Source organism: Trichomycterus rosablanca, chromosome 24 (assembly GCF_030014385.1).
Source record: "Trichomycterus rosablanca isolate fTriRos1 chromosome 24, fTriRos1.hap1, whole genome shotgun sequence".
Lineage (NCBI taxonomy): Eukaryota > Metazoa > Chordata > Actinopteri > Siluriformes > Trichomycteridae > Trichomycterus > Trichomycterus rosablanca.
Window position 1 is genome coordinate 17775140 of NC_086011.1, and position 26197 is coordinate 17801336.

General features: G+C 40.6%; 2 protein-coding genes across 4 annotated transcripts in view; both read right to left on the bottom strand.

The window, feature by feature from the left end:
* Window positions 1-8640, bottom strand: part of tafa4b (TAFA chemokine like family member 4b) — a 33113-nt gene extending 24473 nt beyond the window's left edge. For 2 of the 3 annotated variants that reach the window (XM_062986415.1, XM_062986416.1), the window contains exon 1: window positions 3549-4010. The gene's annotated coding sequence lies outside the window, so the exon portion shown is untranslated. Of the gene's footprint in view, window positions 1-3548; window positions 4011-8575 lie in introns of those variants that run through there. The other variant, XM_062986419.1, reaches the window with a different exon arrangement.
* Window positions 8641-13699: 5059 nt separating this feature from the next.
* eogt (EGF domain-specific O-linked N-acetylglucosamine (GlcNAc) transferase) lies at window positions 13700-23956 on the bottom strand. The gene is made up of 15 exons (XM_062986124.1): window positions 23783-23956; window positions 22998-23098; window positions 22133-22241; window positions 21950-22044; window positions 21677-21781; window positions 20877-20983; window positions 20104-20207; window positions 19050-19142; window positions 18098-18169; window positions 17506-17592; window positions 15538-15606; window positions 15297-15358; window positions 15039-15158; window positions 14475-14577; window positions 13700-13929 (listed from the first exon to the last, which is right to left on the bottom strand). Exons 1-15 carry the CDS (start codon window positions 23954-23956, stop codon window positions 13783-13785), a joined length of 1548 nt encoding a protein of 515 aa, XP_062842194.1. The 3' UTR covers window positions 13700-13782.
* Window positions 23957-26197: the final 2241 nt, after the last annotated feature.

Here is a 26197-nt window from a genome sequence, read left to right on the forward strand (position 1 = left end):
AGACAGAGAGGGCGAGAGACTGATCAATTGTTAATTTTACAAAGTCAGTGAGACATGCAGGAACTGCCAATAAGTAAATTAATTCGTCTGTGACGCTCAGGAGGATGACTTCATATCACGTAATATCACACTTACCCCCCCCCCACACACATACACACAAATACGTACTCACACACACACAATACCTATTCTCACCAGACGTGTTCCTGAAGCATCTTTACATACATATGACACACATCACAGATAACAGATACGCTGTTATTTTAATAAGCATTTTAATTCAAACATAACACACTAGACAAACATACCACACATGTAGTGCACATATGAATATAAACAAAACATAAAAGTAGCAATCTGACGGCACAGATTGGTTCAAACTGTGTGGATAAACCACAAAATAAAACATTATAACTTTAATATCTTACATTTATTTTAACAATCTTAATATTTTCATAGATTTTGATTGGCTACTTGACAAAAAGAACCTGATTGTGTTCAGTATTGAGTTTATTAACCTGAATGCGCCAGTGCTCTAGTGCAGTTGATGTTAAACAGAATGACATTTGTAAAATGTCGACATGAAAATGCGCTGTGAACATTATTTTAAATCCGAACCCATGCTTGGATGGTATGATTCTTATATTACACCAGAGTATAATGACCGAATATATCCTGATTATTTGGTGTATGAGTGTGTAAAGTCTTTAGTAAAGCACAATGCAAGCTGAAATGCATCCAGTGTGAAGATGCAACACACGCATGACACATCTGGTGTCAGTTTTGAAAAGCGCATTTATGGCATTTAGCCTTTGTTTTTTCTTCATAGTTACTTACAACTGAGAGTAAATACAATCCAAGCCATTAAGGGTTAGGGGGCTTACTCATTGCCAACAAGACGGTGGCAGGGCTTGAACACTGAGCGCAAGTCCGGAATACCCAGGACAGGGTGCCAATTTATAGCACATCACAGACCTTCCAGCAGACCAACAGTCAAGACCCTGAACCGCTGAGCTACCACTGACCACACACACACTAAAGAACACCTAATGGCATCTACCAATGCACCCACACACATACAATTGAAGGAAGGTAATCAAGAAGCAGAGAAGAGAAGAAAAAATTGAAATATGTGACAATCCAGAAAGGGAAAAAATAAACACAGAAGAACAAAGTATTAAGGATCTTCATCTCACTTATTTTTCTTGTCACTGCTTCTCCTGGGCAGGTAACAGTGCTCAAATAATTGTAAGTGATGCAATTGTAATAACAGTATGTGATGATGATGATGATGATGTCTGTGCTTCGGGATTTCCACTGAGTGCAGTTAATGAGCATCACATTTAACTGAGTACCTTACATAATGAGAGTCAACTCGTTACTACTCTGATATAAACCTGCTGCTTTATTTAATATTGTGCGGGGGTGCGAGTCACGCAGTACGACCATAAAAATAATGCTTCCCTTCTCAATACTCATACAGAAGAGCAAATAAGGACAAAGAGTGTGGAAAAGGTGCAGAAAGTGTACAAAGACAGAGTAGAGAGGGTACATGGAAGGGACAGGAAGGAGAAAATAGAGTACAGCAAGACCAGACAGGGTACAGAGAGGGTAAAGAGAAGGTACAGAGAAAGAGGAGATGAACACCAAATGTCCATCATAGAAAAACGTTACTAGGTATATGACCTTGTGGGAACCTTGCTGGACGGTCCTAGTTATATGAACTAAAAAGTCCAAATCGTGGGTTATTCAGAATGATTTCTTTCACATTTTTTAAATAGGACAAGACATGCAGAAGGTGGGTTGGCTGCTATAAACCTCTAGGTCAGCCTCTAGGTGTGAGTGGGTAAATGCATGACGAACCACGACCCTGACCAAAATAAAGCAGCTCATGAAAATGAGTGTATGAATTAATCCTGATGATAATGACATGATAAAGCTTCATGATTATATGTGGAAGCAATGACAATACCCTATTAAGACCGGACCACCAGGACGCCGCAGTGAAACAGTAACCGAGTAGCTCAGCGGTAACCGAGTACCGAGCGCGTGCAGATGTTCTCCCGGTTGCGTGGTTAATCAGTGTTGATAGAATTTTAGGAAAAAAATGGCCAGTCTATGAAAGGGCGACACACTCACACACTTTGGTTAAACACCGGAGTATCCGAAAGAAACCCACACATGAGGAGGACAGGAGGAGACTGGGACGAACTCCAGTTTTCTTTCACCTCCCAAAAACATGCATAAGGTGGATTGGCTTCTCTAGCTAAATAAAATAACAACATGCTGTCTTTCCCATTATTTTCACACTGGCCAACAGAACCAAAATATTAAAATGTTTCAGTGCCCCAATCATCCCCAGAATCCTTTAAAATAACTTAATTTAACTTAACACAAAAATGCCCAAGCTGACCCTAAAATCATAGTAATCATCCACTATTTTGTTTATTTACTTAAGTCTTACAGATTTTTTAATTATTACTATATTTATGTTTTATTATTATGTTATTATTACATAATTATTAAAGGAATCTTATGTTTTTTACAAACCCTCCACTTTTAGAAGATAACGATTTTAGCTCTAAAGTCATGGTTTTTTAATTTATCTTCTACAGTTTTTGTTTAATGGTCTATAAACCAACTCTGAACCTTAGTTCATTGTACTAAAAACAACAGAAAACTCAAAATAAAGGCATTTAAAAAGCTATTTCGGCTTAAAAAAAATACATTTTCACTCTAAAAGGGTTTTTTAGTGAAACTAAAAACATTTAGATTATTAAGTTATACTAAAAGTTCGCTTGAATCCATTGGAAGGCAGTTGTAGATGAACAGAACGTCTTTAAGTATAAATGGTTCCATTTAATACCATTAACAATCCAAAAACCACAAAGCACCAATTCTTTAAATAGAAATAGAAAGTTAAATAGAAATCCAAAAGAGAAGCATTTCAGAAAGCAGTTTTGAGGTGCAGAATTTCTTTCCAAATATTGTTGAAGGTTCTTCAGATATTTTAAAACCAATTTAGAGAACAGTTAACACTGCTAACTGTTCATCAGAATATGTTTTTATCTCACTTATCATTTACTCAGTACCATGTACTGACCATCACTACTCTTGTCTCAAGTCTTGTCTCCCTCAGTTACTTAGATTAGAAATGTCTTTTGTATTTATTGTGTATTGTTGTTTTTAATTTGCACTTCTTGTTCTATGTTGCACCCTGGTCCTGGTCCTGGTGGAACGTTGTTTCATTTTAATATGTACTTGTATTGAGCTGAAACGACAATAAAGCCTCTCTTGAACTCTTGATTCAAACATTCAAGAAGAAATATTCCAACTTAAAGCATTTAATTGTTCAGAGAACCACTGAGGAACCTTTTGATTTAAACTGGTGCTCAGTGGTTCATGTGGAATAAGGAAAAGTCCGTTATACACAGATCCAGTTTAAAATTTAAAATGTAACGGCTGACTTACAGGCACCTTTTGTGAAATAAAGAAAAGTCCGTTACACACAGATTCAGTTTGAATTTGAAATCTAACGGCTGACTTACCGGTACCTACAGGAGCAGATGCGTCCTCGCTCGTTTCCGCGCGTGAACGGATCCTCCGCGGTGAGCTCGCGCACTCTCTCCTCCGCTCGAGCGCAGCAGCCGCACGTCCATCGCGGCCAAACAGAGATAATTTTAATCCCGAATTTGTCCGCTGTTTGTGACACAACTCGTTTAAAATGTCCGGGGGTTCGTTAGGAACGTCTTCAAATGTTGTCAGAACATATTTTTTATTGTTTTATTAAGTTAAAATCCGTTCGGGAGGTGAAATCCTCGGAGCAGTTATTCTTAACGGTCGGTCCGCGTGCTGCCCCGCGCGCACCGGGGCGCGTGATTGAGTAGGAGGGTCGGTTGGAGCCGCGATGCGCCTCGCGACCGATTCGAACTCGATTAGAATTTTTGCGAACTGTCGCTCCGTTCAGCGCACGTGCGCGCACCCGCGCCTCCGCCCCGCGCTCGCGAGTACTGATGTCATACTTCTCGAGGCGATGAGGTGACGCGCGAGCGGTCAGTTAAAACGCCGCTGAGATAATGAGGGTGGAGGTCAGACGTTTTAGACTCGTTTATCATTCCGTCAGACGCCCGTCGCCACCCGGCTCGGTCGGTAATTCGGTTTTGGCAGTGCGCACGAGCTCGAACCCTGTCGATCGATCTGAGTCGAGGCTCGCGCTCTCCCGGGGTTCGTGATCATACATTTATAACATGTCAGAAAGGAGAGTTATATCATAGATAATCACACACACACACAACATGAATGTATGAGTGGTGTTCCACATTCTCCAAAACGGTTCTATGGATGGAGAACAGATCTACAGTCAACATTCTTTTCTGGCTTGGTGGGTAGCACTGTCTCCTCACAGCAAGAAGGTCCGGGGCCTTTCTGTGTGGATAGATTAGATAGATTCAACTTTATTGTCACTGCTCAGTACAGGTACAAGACAACGAAATGTAGTAGTTGTGCATGTTCTCTCCGTGTCTGTCTGGGTTTCCTCCAGGAGCTCCGGTTTCCTCCCACAGTCCAAAGACATCCAAAGTGAGGTGAACTGGAGATACAAAAATGCCCAAGACTGTTTGACATTAAGCTTGTGAACTGATGAACCTTGTGTAACACACACACACACACCATGTTCCACATTCTTCAGAACGGTTCTTTGGATGGAGAACAGATCTACGGTGTCTTGAAATAGTATTCACACCCCACAGCTCAACAACAGTTTAAACATTCTTTTCTCATAATTAGGGCGGCACGGTGGCTTGGTGGGTAGCACTGTCGCCTCAGAGCAGAACTGTCCTTGGTCATTTCTGTATGGAGTTGTGCATGTTCTCATGGGTTTCCTCCGGGAGCTCCGGTTTCCTCCCACAGTCCAAAGGCGTCCAAGTGAGGTGAACTGGAGATACAAAAATGTCCATGACTGTGTTTGATATTGAACTTGTGAACTGTTGAATCTTGTGTAACGAGTAACAACCGCTTCTGTCATGAATGGCACCAAATTGTGTAAAACACGACGTTAAAATCCTAAAAAACGAATAAACACATCGTTGGATAATCACACACAAAGCATGAATGTATGAACGGTGTTCCACATTCCTCCAAAACGGTTCCTTGGATGGAGAACAGATCTACGGCGTCTTGAAATAGTATTCACACCCCACAGCTCAACAACAGTTTAAACATTTTTCCTCATAATTAAGCTCTAAAATAGCTTGTATTGGGTCTAAATAGATTATAAATTTGAACAATCTAAGAAAATACTTATAAAAGTAAACTGAAAATGTTTCTACCTCTTGTAATTGTTGTGCACACGTTACCTTCTCAACTTGCCCAGTCACCTGAAATATTTCTATATTATATTTGTGAAGTCCATTACCTAATCTAAAACCTATATCTTTTAAAAGCTCATCAGCACTGTAGACTAGAGACTGTCCACAAAATAAATAGAAAAGAGATTTAATAACAGGGAAAAGTACTGATTGTTATAATCCACACCATTCAGATGAACTTTGTGGATATACAATTACTGCTGCTCTGTACACTTTGTCAATCCACTTTATCCCATTTATTAATTAGAAGGGACCTTCAGTGACCAGATGGTTTTTGGTGGTGGTCCATTCTCAGCACGATAATAGCACAGTAATATCATGGTTGTTTGAGTTGTTCTGCCTCTGTATTAGGAACACCTATGGAGCACTATTTTCCCAGAAATCCCAATAACACTGCTGTACCTGCTACTCTAACACCAGTACAACACACACTACAGTGTTATTACCACATTAGTGCCATAGCATTGGGTCCATCACCCAAATAATATCTGGTCATTGGGGGTCACATGAAGCAGAAAGTATGAAGAGCAACAGATGAGCTACAGTCAGTGATTGTTACCCACAAAGCTTAAAACACACTAAAATATGCTGGACAGACTCTAAAATAATACAAAGATTTAAGATTATTGGTTCAATGAAGGGAGAAGTGCATTTCCGAACCACTCTCGATCTATGATACAATGGCTGTGGTTTCTGAAGCACTCCATCCAGCATAGATTTTTCAGGGGGAAAACATCTACTCGGCTTAGAAAGCGAATATCAAAATATAGATTTGGCTGTTTTACACTGCATTTCACTGCTATTCTATCTTTTCCACCACTGAACGTCTTTTTTAGCCCAGACATTTAAGGCGTGCCTTATAAAATATTAATAACAAACAACCTTGTGACATTCTTTTACCTTCAATGCTGAAGACGTTAATGTCCTTGTGCATCTCTGGTTTCTGAGGTAAAATATTTAGACAAAATGTTATAAATTCAGCCTGTTTTATTGAGTCTTACTGTTACTTATTCACTTAGTTGTACAGGGACTCTCTAAACTCTGAGGAATTTCGTTAACGTTGCATAGAGACTGGTCACTGGTAGTGCTTGATGCTACATGCACCTATTAATAATAACTCTATATGATACCCATTGTGCTTGTAGTTATTATCATCAGCAAGACCTCTAGTGTATAAAGACGTGGTACCAAAAAATTACAGTCGGTCTGCCTGTGAAGTAAAATGGTCTGTGTTTCTAGTTTATGAAAAGAAAATGAGAGAGGGGACCGATTCAAAAGCCCCTGGGTTTGCACCGGGCCCAGGGGGTCTCATGGAAAGAAATTTGTCAGGGGTGTTGGGACTTATGATGAGACCCAGAATTTCAGAGACAGACAGAACTGAAATGTACCTTTGGTAGGTTCAATATTTTAAAAAGTAAAACAAAAACTTCAGAGCCAGAGATGTGTGTGTGTGTGTGTGTGTGTGTGTGTGTGCCGTTTTTATCTGCAGCTCTATAAAAACAGTATAGCGCGGATGCAATATCATGCAATAAAAATGCGAGTGCCTCATATACTGACCATATTTCTGAACTGTATAACCTAAACTGCTTTTTAATAACCCATAAATATGCAAAACGAGCACTTTGTGAATATGCAGTGCAACAACCCACTATAATGATTTCAATACTAACTGCCACTCATACGAAACATTAGCATTCATTAAGGACTACATATTTTATTCTTCATAACTGGGTTTTTAATTGACGAGTGAATGTCAGCAACACGTATAGGGACTGTTCATTTACTGCCACTTTGCACAGTTAATCCTACAGGTCACAACATCAAGTAAACAGCATTACAGAGTTCAGCAGGGAGCACGTTTAAAATCCTGGATGGTTGGAGTGAGTCCAGAGCAGCACTAAGGTTTGGCAATGCAAGTCCTGAATCAGAAATCCCTCATGTATAGCAGTTGTTGCCAAACTTTTAAGGGTCAGGGCTCCCCTGCAAACAATTACTCTAGCAGTTCATGATAAACAGCATTCACAATTCTCAAAACTGTTAATTATCCTAATTCCATGCCTAGAAATAGAAATATCTCTTCTACTGTTACTATTACTCAAAGGGAGGACACTGTAAATATAGATTAAGAAAAAACAGATGAGCAAACTGGACTAGTTTATGTTTTAATCTGCTTGCCCAGTCTAATAAAGTTATATAAATAATAAGGATCGTGTTTTATTTTCTATTTGACACGTTTTAGAAGAAAGCTGTTATGCTGAGAACTGTAAATGCATCCCGATGGACAAATTTAATCAGACACGTTAAAAAAACAACTGCTGGATTAGAAGATGCTGGAACACTGTTCCATCACCAAGGGCTTAGGGGAAACCATGCCGGAAAACAATATAATATTTATTTGTTTATTTTCACTTATTAGCATGTGTTTGGGAGAAATACCTAAATTCAGGAGAAGAGTCCACATACAAATGTTTTTGCCTTTGGATTGAGCTGGAGTAAAATAATTATGCAGCACTTTTATTATACAATAGTATTTTATAAGTGTTTATTCATAAATGTGAAAGCTGATGACTGCACAATATAGACATTAAGGTCTAGAAGAAAAAACATTGCTGATTATTTGAGGAAATGCATCAATGCTTCTTGTATATCTGGTTATATTATTCAGTGGGCTCATATATTTGCAGATGATCTTAAAGACAAAATGGTCAGTAATAACTCGGGCATCATTTTTTCTTCCATCTCAATCAATATTTCCACATTTATCCTCTGATTTTTTACCTCGTGGCTGTAAGATGAGCCCCTGGCCTTAGCAGATTTATGTTTGAATGATGGTGAGGAATGTTTGTCTCCCTTATGAGATGAGATTAGATGAAGGAGCTGATAAATACACACGGGCGAACCCGCATTACGGCGTAAATACTAATGCGAGACAGAGAAGGGGGAAATGATGGGAAATCAGCTACAAGCTTTAGGATTCAGATCTGTAAATATTGACATGCAGGCGTGAGGAAAGTGAATCTAAATTATGCTGAGGAGTTCATCTTGTCCTTGGGAAAAGACTGACGAGCACTTTTTGACAGACTTGGGCAATAAAAAGAAAGAGGGATTTGATTCAGTCCTAAACTGTAGAGCATTGTCATGGGGTTGTATTAAGGTAAATATGCTTTATAAAGAAACTGGAGTAAATAATGAACTATGTAAAGACTCACAAGACTTGAAGAGGCAGCATGGTGGAACAACAGGTTGTACAGGATTCAATCCGTGCCTTCGATTGCTGTCTGTGATGGAAGCCCTGCGTGGATTCTTCATGTGCAGTGAATGGATTCTCTCAGGGTTCTCCAGCTCCTTCCACCTTCCAAAAACATGCAGACAGTGGATTGGATGCTTAGAACTTAGGTGTTAGTAAATGAGTAAGTAAATGTGTTAAAATGGGTTGGATGTAAGTGATTGGCACCTTGAGTGTTGCCTTGCGATGGATTTGCTTTCTATCCGATGCCAGCGCTTGTGGATGAAGCTGTAATGAAAGTGAATGAATGAATAAATAAATGCTTGTCAACACTAAGAGTGTGGAATTTGTGTGCCTCTTGGGTCTCCTGATACCTTTTCAAAACATGCCAGTGGGTGGAATGACTGCTCCAAATCTTCCTCCTCTATGTGTGCTTGTGTGTAAATGGGTAAGACAGTCATGCCCTGCTGTAGGCGTCCTAATTCATGTTCTATCTTGTGCCCAACTGTAACATTCATGTTTTCGGGTGGCACTAAATCCACAGATACCCTGACCAAGATAAAGTGAAGAAAAAATTTATTTATTACTTATTATAATACCTGTGCCAGTGATATCAGATGCCAAGAGAAATGCCCCTCAAGAAAATCCTACTCAGTCCAAACGCCTACCGGTTCCCAAAATCGCTGGCGGTCTTCTACTGCCATCTACTGACCAACAAGAGCAACTGAGCACAAAAAGAAGAGTTTTTAAGGTCATGCAGATTAATGATAGTGACAGTAAGGCCTGGCCTCATGCCCTTTCCAGAGCACTCATAGCTCATTGGGAGGAGAGAAAGTAATGCGATGCCGAATGGGATTGCAAGCAGAAGCAGCACCAATTAATAATTTCAAAAAAAAAAACAACAACAAAAAAAGAATCACCACTGCAAACCAGGCAGGTTTGTTTCCTCAAGATCAGCTTCTTTTCAAGCTATCATTTTTTTAAAAACCCATGAACTCCCACTTGATGTAGAGAGAACCTGCAAAACCTCACACAGACAGTGGCTATAGATAAAAAAATAAAACACAGGTGTTTAGGAGGACCCATGCTGCTCCGATGCTCCAGCACTACCAGCCCCAATCTCAGAAATGTAGGAACTGAAATGCACATTTGCTTTGCTGCTCTATGTATTTTTTACAGCATGTTCATGTCTTCATCTTTACGAGCTGATTCATCCTGGTCAGGCCAGAAACACCGGACACAAGACAAAATGTCCTTCACAGACAGCAGCTTCAGCCTAGACATAGCCAATGATGTCTGTGAGATCAAGCCAGCCTATAGCAGTGCCAAGATTCGAACCTAGGTCTCAGTGTTAGTGGACTGGCGTTTTAGACCGTCGTGCCACCTGAGCGTCTGACACTAAAAGGTTTGCATTTATTGTCTGTAGAAATCACACATATGGTTCAGATAACATGCAGTACTTATTATGTAAATTATGTTGAATTATTAAGCAATGCTTTAAATCTATTTAAAAGATCATTTAAAGCTAATTAGAAGAGATGTCCATGTACTTTTGACCATCACAAATAAGCATTTGTTTAGGAACTTCATGACTTATTTAAACTTCCATTATACTTGAATAAGCAGGTATTAAGTGAACATGTTACCTGGTTTGTTTTTCTTAAGGGGGAAATGTGTGGAAATAACAGTCCATGGTAACATATTATACAGGTATTAAATAAAGATATAATAAAAGTATTTAGAAACAATGTCAAAAAACTAAAACATTTTCTTTTTCTTGTTTAATTTTCATTCACGTTTCAAACACAAACATCCATAATAAAAAATAAAAAAACACATTCATAAAAAACACAGATCGATCTTCTGCTCATTCTTTACAGAAGCAAATCCTGAAATGCTTTAAAACCGGATAACTGTTCAATCCCACAGCATGAGAACATGATGTGATCTGAACTGGAAACACTGTTAAAATAAATACCACCGGGAGTCCTGAAGAGCATAACTGGCTGCTCTTTGGCAGGGAAGCCAAAACAGGGCTTTTTAACAAGCACATCCACATACATTTAATCCCCAGTCGAACTTTCGTGAAGTTTCACCGTACACACAGACAGTAAGAAGTTTGGGAACACCTTGCCTTTTTCTGACATTTTCCGTAATGTTTGGTTTTCAGTGACACCAAATAAATCTGAATGAAATGTGTGAGTGATATCTGAAGGTAGTTTTCAGAGCTGTGTGGGATGGAACAGTGTAGAACCACCTTCACAAATGGCTAAGACATTTTATAGGAGACAAAAATGAATGTAAACACGAATGTAATTGTTTTTTAATTAATTAACAGACCAGATAAAATAACAAACCCCAGGGGGTTCACTTACTTTTGACTGGCAGTGTGAAAATACAGATAAATGCTCACATTTATCTGTAACTAATCCCAGTATGTCTATTCCTAAACTGCACACATGACTACAGACTAATTATGCACTTAGAATAAACTTCCATCTCATAATGAACTCTTAAGATGGAACACAGATAAAACTGTTTATTCTTTAGTCATCATGCACGTGTTTGGACACTCCTGGTGTAAAAACATGAATATGATATTTTGCACTATTAATTTCATTAGAAATAATTCCGCTGCTCTTAGAATAAATTGACATACAGTATATATTGATATTTACTTCTATAAATAGGTATTCGTGTCATATTTGTACAATTCCTGCACTAAAAATGTGCACAGATCATTAAAACGTGACTGCAAAACCCTCAGTTGTAGCTTTATGTCGTACATGTTCAAAACTAAATGTCTTCTATGTTTACTGAGAGAAAACATTCAGGAGGGTTCCACACATTTCCAGTGACGTGTGTTCCTGTGATTATTTCACACCCTGTGTTCAACCGTGCAGGCTTAGAATTTAAAACTTGCTGTAATGTACAGTAATTATAAAACTGATGTTTGGTTTAATCTCTTTACCCTGTTAATACTGGAACATTCTGTAAATACTGCACGAGGTTCCGATCCTGGATCAGCCATAAATATATAAAAACCTATACTGTCCATATAGAACTGATCGAAAATTAACACTCATTATTGCATTATTGTATCTTCTACAGTCTTTCTATTAAACTATTTCAAGTGTGTATCTGAGTGTGTGTGTCCGTCTCTCTCTTTCTCTCAGTGTGTGTGTGTATCTATCTCTTTCTTTGTGTATGTGTGTGTTTGTCTGTATCTCTCTCACTGTGTGTATGTACATGTGTGTGTACGTATGTATGTGTGTGTGTATCTCTGTCTTTGTGTGTGTATGTATGTATGCGTGTATCTCTCTCACTGTGTGTATGTACCTGTGTGTGTATGTATGTATGCGTGTATCTATCTCACTGTGTGTGTTTATGTACATGTGCGTGTATGTATGTACAGTATGTGTGTGTGTATCTCTCTCACTGTGTGTGTATGTACGTGTGTGTACAGTGTATCACAAAAGTGAGTACACCCCTCACATTTCTGCAAATATTTCATTATATCTTTTCATGGGACAACACTATAGACATGAAACTTGGATATAACTTAGAGTAGTCAGTGTACAGCTTGTATAGCAGTGTAGATTTACTGTCTTCTGAAAATAACTCAACACACAGCCATTAATGTCTAAATAGCTGGCAACATAAGTGAGTACACCCCACAGTGAACATGTCCAAATTGTGCCCAAATGTGTCGTTGTCCCTCCCTGGTGTCATGTGTCAAGGTCCCAGGTGTAAATGGGGAGCAGGGCTGTTAAATTTGGTGTTTTGGGTACAATTCTCTCATACTGGCCACTGGATGTTCAACATGGCACCTCATGGCAAAGAACTCTCTGAGGATGTGAGAAATAGAATTGTTGCTCTCCACAAAGATGGCCTGGGCTATAAGAAGATTGCTAACACCCTGAAACTGAACTACAGCATGGTGGCCAAGGTCATACAGCGGTTTTCCAGGACAGGTTCCACTCGGAACAGGCTTCGCCAGGGTCAACCAAAGAAGTTGAGTCCACGTGTTCGGCGTCATATCCAGAGGTTGGCTTTAAAAAATAGACACATGAGTGCTGCCAGCATTGCTGCAGAGGTTGAAGACGTGGGAGGTCAGCCTGTCAGTGCTCAGACCATACGCCGCACACTGCATCCACTCGGTCTGCATGGTCGTCATCCCAGAAGGAAGCTGACGCACAAGAAAGCCCACAAACAGTTTGCTGAAGACAAGCAGTCCAAGAACATGGATTACTGGAATGCCCTGTGGTCTGACGAGACCAAGATAAACTTGTTTGGCTCAGATGGTGTCCAGCATGTGTGGCGGCGCCCTGGTGAGAAGTACCAAGACAACTGTATCTTGCCTACAGTCAAGCATGGTGGTGGTAGCATCATGGTCTTGGGCTGCATGAGTGTTGCTGGCACTGGGGAGATGCAGTTCATTGAGGGAAACATGAATTCCAACATGTACTGTGACATTCTGAAACAGAGCATGATCCCCTCCCTTCGAAAACTGGGCCTCATGGCAGTTTTCCAACAGGATAACGACCCCAAACACAACCTCCAAGATGACAACTGCCTTGCTGAGGAAGCTGAAGGTAAAGGTGATGGACTAAACCCAATTGAGCACCTGTGGCGCATCCTCAAGTGGAAGGTGGAGGAGTTCAAGGTGTCTAACATCCACCAGCTCCGTGATGTCATCATGGAGGAGTGGAAGAGGATTCCAGTAGCAACCTGTGCAGCTCTGGTGAATTCCATGCCCAGGAGGGTTAAGGCAGTGCTGGATAATAATGGTGGTCACACAAATTTGGACATGTTCACTGTGGGGTGTACTCACTTATGTTGCCAGCTATTTAGACATTAATGGCTGTGTGTTGAGTTATTTTCAGAAGACAGTAAATCTACACTGCTATACAAGTTGTACACTGACTACTCTAACTTATATCCAAGTTTCATGTCTATAGTGTTGTCCCATGAAAATATATAATAAAATATTTGCAGAAATGTGAGGGGTGTACTCACTTTTGTGATACACTGTATGTATGTATGTGTGTGTATCTCTCTCACTGTGTGTTTATGTACGTGTGTGTATGTATGTATGTGTGTCTCTATCTCACTGTGTGTGTATCTATCCCTCTCGCTCTGTGTGTGTGTGTGTGTGTGTGTGTGTGTGTGCGTAAGGGCCATGAATAGTTAGAGCTCATCTCGGGCCTGTCTGGATCGCCACTGTGGGTGTCTCATCACATGATCAGCAGCCAACATGACCAAGCGCATGAACTCCTCCAGGTCAAAGGTGTAGTTGGTGAATTTGGGGTGCTCCCCGAGCGTAGGGTGGTGTCCCTAAAACACAAACACACACACACACACACACACACATTTTCGTTAGCTTTTCCAGAAGTCGTTTTCTCTGTCCATGTGATCAGCGGCCACCTAAAGCACTGTGACGTTAAGCTGGCTTGACTGTGGATGACAGTGTTTGTGTTCCAGCAGCTTCTAATTCTCAGCCTAACAGATGCGGTCACACTAGCCTTATTTATATGAGCACAGAAGAATGAGAGGGTCAAGGCCCTGCGATGGATTGGCGCTTTTCGATCAATTAGTTGCATAAAAGAACAGCAGTAAATGTGATTATGAAAAAAAAATTATATTATTATTATTGCTTTATTAGATATCAAGCTACATATCAAGGGTTTAGATGACATGCATGTGTGTGTGTGTGTGTGTGTGTGTGTGTGTGTGTGTGTGTTTATAAATGTCGAACAACCTAAAAGAACTTCAGACTACATTAGTACCCAATGCGAGAGATTAGATCAATAACAAGCAGACCACTGTTACCCTGTGTGTGTGTGTGTGTGTGTGTGTGTGGAGGCTCTATATCTCGGTACCTCATCCTCAGGGAACACTTTGTCTGCGCTCTGCCAGGTCAGATAGTGAACGCCTCTGAGCCGAGCCAGATCCTGATAGCAGCTTTTATCCTGACAGTTGTAGCTGAAAGAGAGAGCGAGAGCCGAGCGTCACCTCCTGAACGGCGAGGGCACCGGCGCACCCGCCGATCGATCGCGATCGATCACGTCCTATCAGAAAGATCAGTGCGGACTCCGACACCAGGCACACTGATTAGCCTTCGGGTAAACTACATGGGCAAAAGTTTGAGGACGGACATGACTGTGGGCTAGGCTCACCATCCGAGTTCTAATTCATCCCAGAGGTCTTGGATAGGGTACTTCTTTACTGTATGTTGTTGTTTGCTATAGAATTAAGATCATTTTCTTTCACTATTATATTTCTATATAGTGATCAGTAGGGAACTGGTATTGATCTTTACAACCAACAGTGTTGTGCAGCTTTGTAGCTGAGCTGTGGTTGTTCCTAGACAGCTCTAGCCATGCAAACTTTACTCATGAACACTCATTCAAATGTGTGTGAACACACACTTCAGTTTCACGTACAGTTCGAATATGACGGCCCAGTCTGGAAGGAACAGCAGGTGGGTGAGGCCGGCTCCGTGCATTCCGATAAAGATGTCCGAGTTATGGGTCAGCCTGATCTGCTCCAGGAATGGCATATCCCTGCAATTCATATTTGCAAGAAAAACAACAAGGAAAACACATAATCAATCCGCTGTCATTAAAGGGTCGATGCCAGTGTCAGTGCCAGGCCCGGAGCGGGCCCCTGCTGATGAGAATCACACCAATTCTGTCACTCACTTGTACTTGTAATCCACAAGCTTGACCTCAAATAAAGGCACAGCCTTCAGGGCATTTATGAGCTGCAAACACACACACACACACACACACACACACACACACAGCAGGGAATCAGAAGATGATTAATGAGAAGCGACTGTCTTAGGGACACAAGCCAAACTATATCAGGGTTTGTACCAAGCCAGAGTTTAAACTCACAGTTAAGAAACGAGAGTGATTAATCAGTGGGAGCGAGACTCACCTCCTCCTGGTTTAGTATTCTGCGATAGGCCGTGCTCCGAGCCAGCAGTGTGACCCGGATTCGGTCCACCTACAACAACACCAGGTCAGAGTTTAATAATATGGGACAGACTATAATTTGTCTTCTTACTGCCACCGTATATTTCCTACGTTTTATTTATTTATAAGGATTCTAACGTCACTTTGGTTACATTCATGACAGGACAGGTAGTTCCAGGTTACGCAAGATTCATCAGTTCAAGTTCACCTCAATTGCACGTCTTTGTACCGTGGGAGGAAACTGGAGCTCCCGGAGGAAACCCACACAGACACGGAGAGAACATGCCGGACCACTTCACCTGGGTATCTAACCCAGGAACTTCTTGCTGTGAAGCGACAGTGCTACCAACTGACCCACCGTGCCACCCTTTCATTTATTTACCTTAAAGAACGAACTCTTAGACAAGGCACAGACTGAAGTCTTTACCTTGCTAGGTGTGCTGTAAAGAGAAAAACCTCCTAGATGGCTTTAATGTTACGGACCAGCACAACGTTTAGAGGTGCAATTAAAAGAATCAATATTTTTTAGGAGTGAAATGAGAATAAAACCTTTCAGAAACACTGACCTGTCTAATCCAAACAGCATATAAGAGAGCATATTGTCCTTGTTGGGATATAGTGAGGAGATAATGTATCTTTGAGGAATGCCAAGAAGCTTTTTGGAGTTGTTTAAATGCATTTTATACACACAAACTTTTACTATGACTGACTTGCACGTTGTAAACACACACACACACACACACACACACAAGTGATAGTTATATAATAGTGTAGCCAAGTAGTGTAGCTATGAAGTCAGGGGTTAAATGCATAGCCTTAGTTATTAATACCTCCAGAGTCTAGACGACAATCTGTGCATTCCCTAATTAATAATAAGCCAGAGACCAGCATGTAACATAACTAAGATATATAGTAGGACCGCTAAGGCACAATACAGAGATAAATACCCACTGCAGGTGTAATTTTCTGTGCAATATATTAACCCTGCATTAGTATGAGCAAAAATACTCTGTTATACTACTGTTATGAAAGCATAACAATGCCGTTATTTATCAAAACACCCAGAAAAAAACACAAAACCTGTAACCTTTGGGATCAGTGTGGTTTATCTAATTGCTTGTTTGCATACTGTAATATATTTGTTACCAGAACAAGGGGATTCAGCTGTTTCAACCTCACCCACTAACAAGTGAATAAAGATAAAGTAGAATGATCTTTTCAGAAGATTAATTAGTCAAATTGCTGCTCTGACAGAGCTGACAGAGTCAGCTGGTGTCTATTAAAAAATCCCAGTATAAAGCACAATGCCATTGGACTTCGGAGGATGTGCATAAAAAATGGTTGGCAACTGATCATGCCTAACATCAACCCTAACCTCTAGCTGCATTGCCTGACGTAAGCAACGCTCTGGTGGATAAATGGAAGCAAATCCGTGCAGTTATGTTCCAAACTTTTAGTTGCAGATGCAATTATTTGTAGTTAGGGGGGAAGTTACATTTGGGTGATATAGGTGTTGGATCACTTATATATACTGTATATATGTATATATGTTGAACCCTTAAATAAATGAAATAATGTTTTACATGTGTAAAATAATATTTTTTTTGTTATATTTAATAATATTAAATATATTATTAATATATTTTTGTAATATTTTATTTTATAATGTAAATAATTTAGTCTGACAAATATGCAACAACAGAGGGAATTGCAAAGGTTCACACACTTTTTCACAGCACTGCATACAGTAACTGTGGAAGGAGCCCACCTTCTGTACCTGCAGGAAGCCTCCACAGACTCGGAGAACATGCCAAACTCAGAGACAATAGTGAGGACAGAGCAAAGTGTTGAACCCAGTTCTTTGAAAAACCTTGTTGCTTCTGTATAATGTAAAGAAGTGTGTGTGTGTGTGTGTGTGTGTGTATTTTACCTTGGGTCCTTCTTGCGGGATGTCGAGACGATGAAGAACGTGCTGTGAGAAAGCTCTGAACATCCCCTCAGTGTGGCAGTTTGAGATCTGTCAATCGCACACACACACATACACACACACACACACACGTTAGTGTACTCTTTCCCACACTCCTATTATTGCTCAGTTATTCACAAATGCGAGTCTCGGTGATGCAGAGAAGCCGGCTGTCATGAATATAAAGACTTTTTTAGAGACAGAGGCAGATGTATGGGGACACCTCACACCAAGGATACACACGTCTTCATTTCACGCTTCGTGGTTCCACACTATCGTACATCAATACATGAACAAACAGCTGCGTATACACAGAACCAACACACACACACACACACACACACAACAAGGGGCAGAGCAGTGAGAATCTGAAAGGCCTCCGCTTCTTTAATACATATAAAACAGCCGAGTCCATCAAAGAAACAATCCAATGATGTGCAATTCAGAATCCCAAGGTCTTCTGATATCAGACTGGAGAGAAGATGAGGTTTCTCTCAAGGACGCTGTTTTGAAATCAGTTTCTTTTTTGTTTTTAACGGCGGGCCATGGTGCTCACCAGGGGTGTGTTGTAAAACAGGCCGTATCTCATTCGAGGAAGCAGGGAGAAGAGCGCGTCCCTAAAACACACCTGCATGAAAGGCAAGAACACACACTTAGCTTTCTTCAAACGCTACAACATCTGTACACATCAAATAGTTACACATACAGTAGTGCACAATACACAGTGTTCATTATTTACCCAATATTATTCTTCTTAAAACAAACTATCACAGGAGGAATCATCTACACTATACTACACACTATACTATACACTATACCTAGTATGGATGAATGGATGGATGGATGGATAGATAGCTAGATAGATAGATAGACAGACAGACAGACAAACAGAAAAACAGACAGACAGACAGACAGACAGACAGACAGAAAAATAGATAGATAGATAGATAGATAGATAGATAGATAGATAGATAGATAGATAGATAGATAGACGGACGGACGGACAGACAGAAAAACAGACAGATAGATAGATAGATAGACAGACAGACAGACAGACAGACAGACAGACAGACAGACAGAAAAACAGACAGATAGATAGCCAGCCAGCCAGCCAGCCAGCCAGACAGACAGACAGACAGACAGACAGACAGACAGACAGACAGACAGACAGATACAAAAGCCTTTTGTTTGTTTTGTACAAAAAGAGCAGTGGTAGCTATAGAAGGTTGCCGGTTCAAGCCCCACCACCACCACCACCAAGTTGGGTCCCTGAGGCCCTTAACCCTCAATTCCTTGAACTGTACAGTCATAATTGTAAGTCACTTTGGATAAGCGTCCGCTAAATGCTGTAAATGTTCAAAACTGGAACCCTTTTTTGTCCTCTCAGGCAAACACTGACACGTTCCAGTCCAAAAAATGCACCAGATATTTATTTATATATCAGAGTGATTTAAAAGATACTGTTATTATTTTTTTTTAAGTGGTTGGGAATACAGAATCCATCTCACCCTTTTGGAGTCGTAGGTTTTGAGGTGTATGACGTCGTGATCAGAGAAGGCTCTCCAGGTTTCACTGAACAGGTCTCCGTACTCATAAAAACTCTGACACAGCGACACATAAAGAGCACAGATTAGAAACAAAACATGACCCTTTATAGAGTTTATAGAAAAACTAGAGTAATGGTACAAGTGTGTACCAGTTTATTGTTCCTTCTCTTTAGGGACAGGAAAGACAAACGCAGCCAAGAAAAAGTTGCTTCATAAATCAGGTCATGTTTGGCCTGTGTTTTATCAACACTTACAGCGGGGCCAGACAATGCCAGTCTTACTCTGTATGCTCGGCATTTTTCACACATCGTCGGCATGAGGGTCGGTGCCAACCACTCAGCTCTGTTTGGTTTTAGTTGAATAAGAATAACAGGAAGAATAATAAATGATTCATCTATTGTCTATTCATCTGGAGAGTGCAGATCCGGCTCACGTGTCTGTGTAAATTATATATTTTTTTTACCTCAGAAAGCTTTTGACTCAAAAGCCATTGTGAAAAGGTGCTTAACCTGGTGTAAGAAACACTAAGCCTGGACCCCTGAGCAATCAAAATGTAATATGGCCTTATGAGTCAACCTTGTCCAAGTTGTTTGGAGCTTGTTTGGAAAAGGGCCCACTTCACTACAGGTGAAAATCACTGGCTCCCAGTACTGTCTGCATAGCTGTGTAACATCCAACCAGTATGAAGCAGAGGACAAAATGCACCCTGTGGTGCATATAGCCTTAGCCTTACTATACAAAACACTTTATGGGTATACAATTACTGAATGTAGCCTATCTGTTGCTCTGTATACTTGGTCAATTCCTGTACCCTATTCTCAGCACTGCAATGACACTAACATAGTAGAAACATGGTAGTGTGTGTTATTCTGGTATTAGTATATCAGGTGCAGCAGTGTTGTTGGGATTTGTACACTGTATAATCCTGCTGGCCCCTTTATTAGGAACACAAACATATATGACACTGGAAACTAGAATTACAGGTGTAGATTACAGGTGTGCTGGTGTACAATACCGTGTCCCACATGACGATGTTGATGTCTCTGTTGAATGAGTTGTTGATGTGCTGGGAGACGTACAGATTAACAAAGTCGCAGAAGTGATGGTACATGTTAATTCCTGAAAAACAGCAAACGTCCGAACAATTTAACAAGATTGGGCAACGTTTTCAATGATCATTTACATACACGGACAGTTATTATTTATTGATTTTATCTTTGGGGTTGCTGTGCTATTAAACTCATGTCTGATTGGAATGAAAGGAAACCTGAGTGTTAAAGGCTTTATTAGAGATAAGACCATTCAAAATGTGTACTTGTAATTATTATCAATAATAACAATAATCAAAAATAAAACAGTAATTTCATTTGTTTTCACATCTCATGCAGCTAAATTCATCCTGTACAGCATTTTTATTAATAGAGATAATAAAGATCATTTTGGGCGCTCTGAGCATTGCTTGTTCTTAAGTAACTGATGAACGAGGACCATTTTATTTTTTATTTAACATTATAAAATGTATTATTATTGCCAAATTGGCTGGTTTGTGTTGAATCCTGCCCCCACACAACTGACAACAATTATTCATTACTTTAAAAAAGTGATTTTCTACCATATATCACCACTGTATTAACATAAAGCACTATTTGTATGGAGCAGGTTTACACTGGATACCTTTCACTCCAACACGGCCTGTATTTTTTACATTTCCACAGGCGTATTCACCTAAGACCGAGTTCTAATGTACAACTGATAACCAAACCGCTGTTAAGAACAAGTCTGCCTCACCAGCATCCAGCTTCATAAAGATTGTAGGTCTGTCAACGATGACATCGCAGTGTTTATCATCTACGGGGTGGAAATCGAGCTCCGTGTAGGTCTGCAGCTCAGCAAACCTGAATAAAAGAGAGATTCTGTTTATCTAGGCCTATCTGCTGTAGTAAAGCAGCTTGTATACTTCAGTGAACCTAAAGGCTATCCTATGAGGATCACTACAGCTGAACAGGTGTATGAGGAAAGGTCAGAAGTATCCTATAGTGATCCTATAGATTGGGAAATATAGGGGCACAGTCAAATTGGAGCAGGAAAAAGCCTTTCTCAAAATGTTGTCACAAAATAAAAAAAGCATTAATAAATTCTGTTAATAATTTCTGTACACCAATTAGCAGGGAGTGTGGCTGAAACACCTCAGCTCAATAATTAGGAGCGGTGTCCACATACCGGCCCTGTTTTTATGAGCACAGAGAAGTCTGTGATTGATCATAATCACTAAGAAGGAACACCCAACAATTTCTGAAAGACTTTTTGTCTTCTGATCTTCTGATCTTTCAGTCTCAGTAAACACTGCTGCAGAAATCATTCATGTGTCTGTATGTAAGATTTTGACTTTACTGTACGTCCATGTTCTATTTTCTCTAATTAGACCTAAGTTTGACATGTTAATGCAGGTCTAAACATTCGTCCCTTTTGCAAACACTAATTCCCACTGACACTGAAACCTAATCAGGCTAACTGGGGTTAATTTGGTCTGGGAAACCGGCCATTAAAGATTTGCAGGACTGATTTCATTTGGACAGCGTCCCACCAACCAGGACTGCAGGGGGCTCATGTGCTGGCCTTCGGCTTTCAGCGCATCGCTGTTCAATCTGCAACGACCCCCGACCTCGCCCTGCTGCAGAAAATCCTCCTTATACCTACAAACAGAGACAAAATCAGACATTGGTTGGTACTTAAGTCTTTGTTTGTAATGTCAACTGTGCCGAATAGATGAAAGTTCAAGCAAAAGAAGGCACGTCCGCTAAACTAAAACATTCGTTCCTATTGTTTATTTTTCTTTCACTTCCTTCTGGTTCCTCACTGACCTCTCATGACCTCGGCGAGGCTTCCGTAGGTCCAGGTAGAGGTTGGTGGCCCGACAGTAGCGCAGGTGGCTTGTACACGTCAGAGAGGATTCATTCTTAAAACAAGAGAACAAGAGAAGAATAAAGAACAATCCCTGTCACAGGAGGCTTCAGAGTCAAGAGAGGAAAATCGAGAATGCTTACAGGGGTTAAAGGCGTGCAGAGGGTCTTCATCTCGCTCAGACGTTCCTTTACGTAGCCAAAGTCGGCCTGTTTCCAGAAAACCTCCTGAGCCACTTGCACAGACCCCGCCCTACAGAACACACATCGATGAGAACGCTGGATGTTACATTCTAAAATCTCAGGCATTCATATATAAACATGTAATAAACACATAATAATATTACAGCCATCACTTTTATGAAAAGGCTTTTTTCCCCAAAATCTGGAGTGTGTCTGTGGGAATTTGCACCCATTCAGTCAAAACAGCCTATGTAAAGTCAGGCACTGAGGTTGTACGAGAAGACCTGGTACACAACTGAAGTTACAGATCATTTGTGTTTAGTGTTTAGTGGGGTTGAGGCCAGGGTGCAGGTTCCACCACACCAAGTCAAACTGCACCACAGATGTAAGCATATTATTTATTTAACATTATTTTTAATTGATTTTATACACCTGTTAGCAACGGGTCTGGCTAAAACACCCAAACTCAAATCACGACGGGTGTCCACAAACTTTTGCACTGCTTGTTTTTTTGTATCAAATATATGGTGAGTATTTTATGTTGTTTTTACTATCACAATGAACATGCAGGCATCAGAATAGCATCAACAAATCCTTTTTTCTTTAATATCATGCGAGACGGCACTGTAGGACGATCCACCATAAAGGAGCTGCAGGTAATGTCTAGGTACCAGATACTACAGGACTCCCTCAGCTGTCTAGTGAAGTCCATGTCTCAGCAGGTCAAAGCTGCTCTGACAGCATATTTGGAGGGTGGTCCTAATGTTTTGGCTCATTACGGTACTCAATATGGTGCCATAAAACATAAATAGAAGGTTTTGGTTACCACGCTGAATCCACGCTGCTGCAGACCGGGTAGCTGAACCTGTGCATGGGGGAACAGTTCTTCTCATAACCCCAGCACGACTGCTTTTGTGACAGAGCATCCTACACACAGCACACAGACAATAAAGAAGATTAAAGCTTCAGATTCAGAAAATAATATCACAAAATGATTTCTTATTAGAGCTTTAACTTGATTCAAACTGAAACTGAAGATGTGAATCATCTTATGGGGTCATAAAACCCTAATTTTAGCCAAGGCAAGAGATGTCTGGATGTTTTTCTGACTTACTGAATGCACAAGTAAGTCAGAATCACTAAACCCTGGGAGAAATTTCATCCAGCCTGTCAGTTAACAATAATAACTCTCACTGTGATACTGTGGAGTCCTAGAGCCTTACAAATCACTTTGTAACACTTTCCAGTCTGTTTTAGCACATCTGTATTCTGGTGAGGGTCTGATTCATTGGGCAAAAGGCAGGAAACACCCATGACAGGTCGCCAGTCCATCATAGGGCACACACACATTTACACTTAGGTCTTGAGAATTGTGGGAGGGAAGAACACAGAAAGTACCCTGGTGGACCCTGGACCCAGCGTTACTCATTGTGCCACCATGCCGCCTAAAGTTAAAACAAAGTTAACTAAATAAAATTAAAAAACACTGTGCAAACATGTCATTATATATGTTCTTGGACCCTAGGTATACCTGGAAGTAATACTAGTTTATTCTAGCAGGATTTTACCAAACATGCCTGAGTAATTGTGTACGTTTTGTTGGAATCTTACTTTAAACGGGCAGAGCGGGTCCTCCTGGCAGAGCTCGGCTAAGTGTTGGTTGCTTCGCAGGAAGTAGGGGACGTGAAGTTTCGGCAGTGAAAAAGCACTGTAGTTGAGCAGCGGCTGAAGATCATAAGTCGGTGCGACGTGAGTGCAGAGAGTCAACAGCAGCAATACTGACATAGTAGCATTCACGAAGCACACGCCGACTACACGGACACTCTCCTACCTGAGAAAGACAGAGACGAGACACAGAAAGAGGCAGACAGAGAGAGAGAGAGAGAGAGAGACCAGAGGTAGGAGGAAATAAGAAAAGTTAAAAAAAAATGCAGACTTATGAGGACGGTCAGCGGCAGCGTGGGAACCTGTGAATGAATGGATGTAGTTCACAGTACAGGAAACCTTACTGACCTTTTTCCTACCATTGTTTAGTCCTTCAAGGGAAATTAACATCACAAACAAGGTCTATGTGCTGATGACAAATGAGCTACACACTACGGCCAAAAGTATATGAACATCCCTCCTAATTATTGTGTTTAGGTGCTTTTTTTTGTTTCAGCACCCTCTTAGTACAAAGCAAGGTCCATAAAGACTTGGTGCCTGACCACACAAATCCTCTTTTTAACTACATGGGCACAAATTTCCACATCCACCGATCAGCCATAACATCAAACCCACCCACCTAATGTGCTCTCAAAACAGTTCTGACCCCGGAGACATGGACTAGACATGACCCCAAGACATCTATAGTATTCCACTATGTTAAAACCAAGTCCTTTAACTTTTGTACATAGTGAGAGGGATTGTCTGTGCATTCACACAGTTTGTCACACATTCACCTCATCACCAGGATTGAAATGATCCACATGTATCCACGGGAGCTTTTCCATTGGTCAGTACTGATACTATAGTCTTCATGTCTTCTGGTATCAATCAGTCTTGGCCATTGTTGGTGGGTACTCATCATGTACTGTGGTCTCAGCATTTACTTTCATTCAGAATACCTTTTGTTCTTACATTTCAATTTTCATCACTTAGGAGACGCTTTTATCCAAAGCGACTTACAGTACTGTGACAGTATACTGTCTAAGCAATTGAGGGTTAAGAGCCTTGCTCAAGGGCCCAACAGTGACAACTTGGCAGTGGTGGGGCTTGAACCAGTGACCTTTCGATTACTAGTCCTGTACCTTAATATGATATACATACCGCGAGTGGCAGCCTCGGCACAGTGCTCTCTAGTACTTTCCTTGTTTTTGTTTATTGTTTGTGTTTTTTGTAACCCGAACCTGATCTGTATATTGCCTGTATATTGCCTGTATATAGTCTTAAAGTTTGTATATTTTTGTGTTTAATGTTTAATGTATACATTGCTTGTACACTGTATTAATACTAGAGAGATACCATCAGCCGGAAACAAATTCCTTGTGTGTATTCACATACTTGGCCAATAAATCTGATTCTGATTAACCACTAGGCTTCAACTGCTTACAACTGTTGGATTCTGATGGAACTCTTTAGGCTATTATGTAAAAACCAAAAAGTGGTACAAAACTCAAGGAACTCGAAGCTGAGCGTTGTCTACAGTTACGGTATACAAGGAGTAAGGAGTTTGGCAGGTTTTCCCTGCATATGCACGGCTTTCTCCTGGTGTCCTACTAGATAAAAAAAAAACAGTTGGTAGATTAGTTGGCTATTGTAGATTGCATCTGGGTGTAAGTGTGTATGTGTATGTGAGTAAATTGATGAGTGTGATGCCTTGTAATTGACCCACCTTGTTACCTAGAAATACTCTGGACCCACAGTGACCCTGATCAGGATGAATCATTTACTTAAAATTAATAAAGGAACGCATAAATGAGTTACATGCCATATAACTAGAAGTGATAGTGAGCCTTTAAATGGATAGATTTAGTAGCTCTGTGTTGTTGCTATAGTTCCAACAGGAGTGTGTTTCTATGTGCACTATGTAGTGCACTAGATGCGGTTCAGGACGCGACCATAGTCACTATGTGGGACTTTTGGTTTGGGACACCGCCACCATGGAGACGACTGCCAGCAGCTGCGGTTGCGGCTTCCCGTTATAACCGCCCGTTATCCGGTTTATGAATGAACACAGCTGAATATTCTAAACTTTTACTCACAAACATGCAAACAGCCTTTCCGAACCAATGTGGTAAAACATCAACAGATACGTTAATGTTAATAACTCAGTTAAATGATGAATAGTTAAACCACAACTTACCCCTTTAAACTATCTAGAGTAAAGAAAGTCGCCATCATACCGGAAACCAGCAGCCGTCATGTCATGCGCAATGTTAGCCACAAGGGGGAGCCACTGTCCATAAACACTGGGAGTCGATTCCTCAATTCTATGTGCTTAAAATGGAGTCGATTCTGAAGCTTCAGAGTCGAATCCACACAGTG

Bases quoted from the DNA above. Each gene is read 5' to 3' on its own strand.
- eogt (XM_062986124.1), bottom strand. From the start codon at position 23,956: ATGTCAGTATTGCTGCTGTTGACTCTCTGCACTCACGTCGCACCGACT. The intron at 22,045-22,132 runs GTAAGCATTCTC...TCTTGTTTTAAG, and splicing joins TCTGCACGCCTTTAACCCCT to AATGAATCCTCTCTGACGTG. The intron at 21,782-21,949 runs GTCAGTGAGGAA...CTCTGTTTGTAG, and splicing joins CCTCGCCGAGGTCATGAGAG to GTATAAGGAGGATTTTCTGC.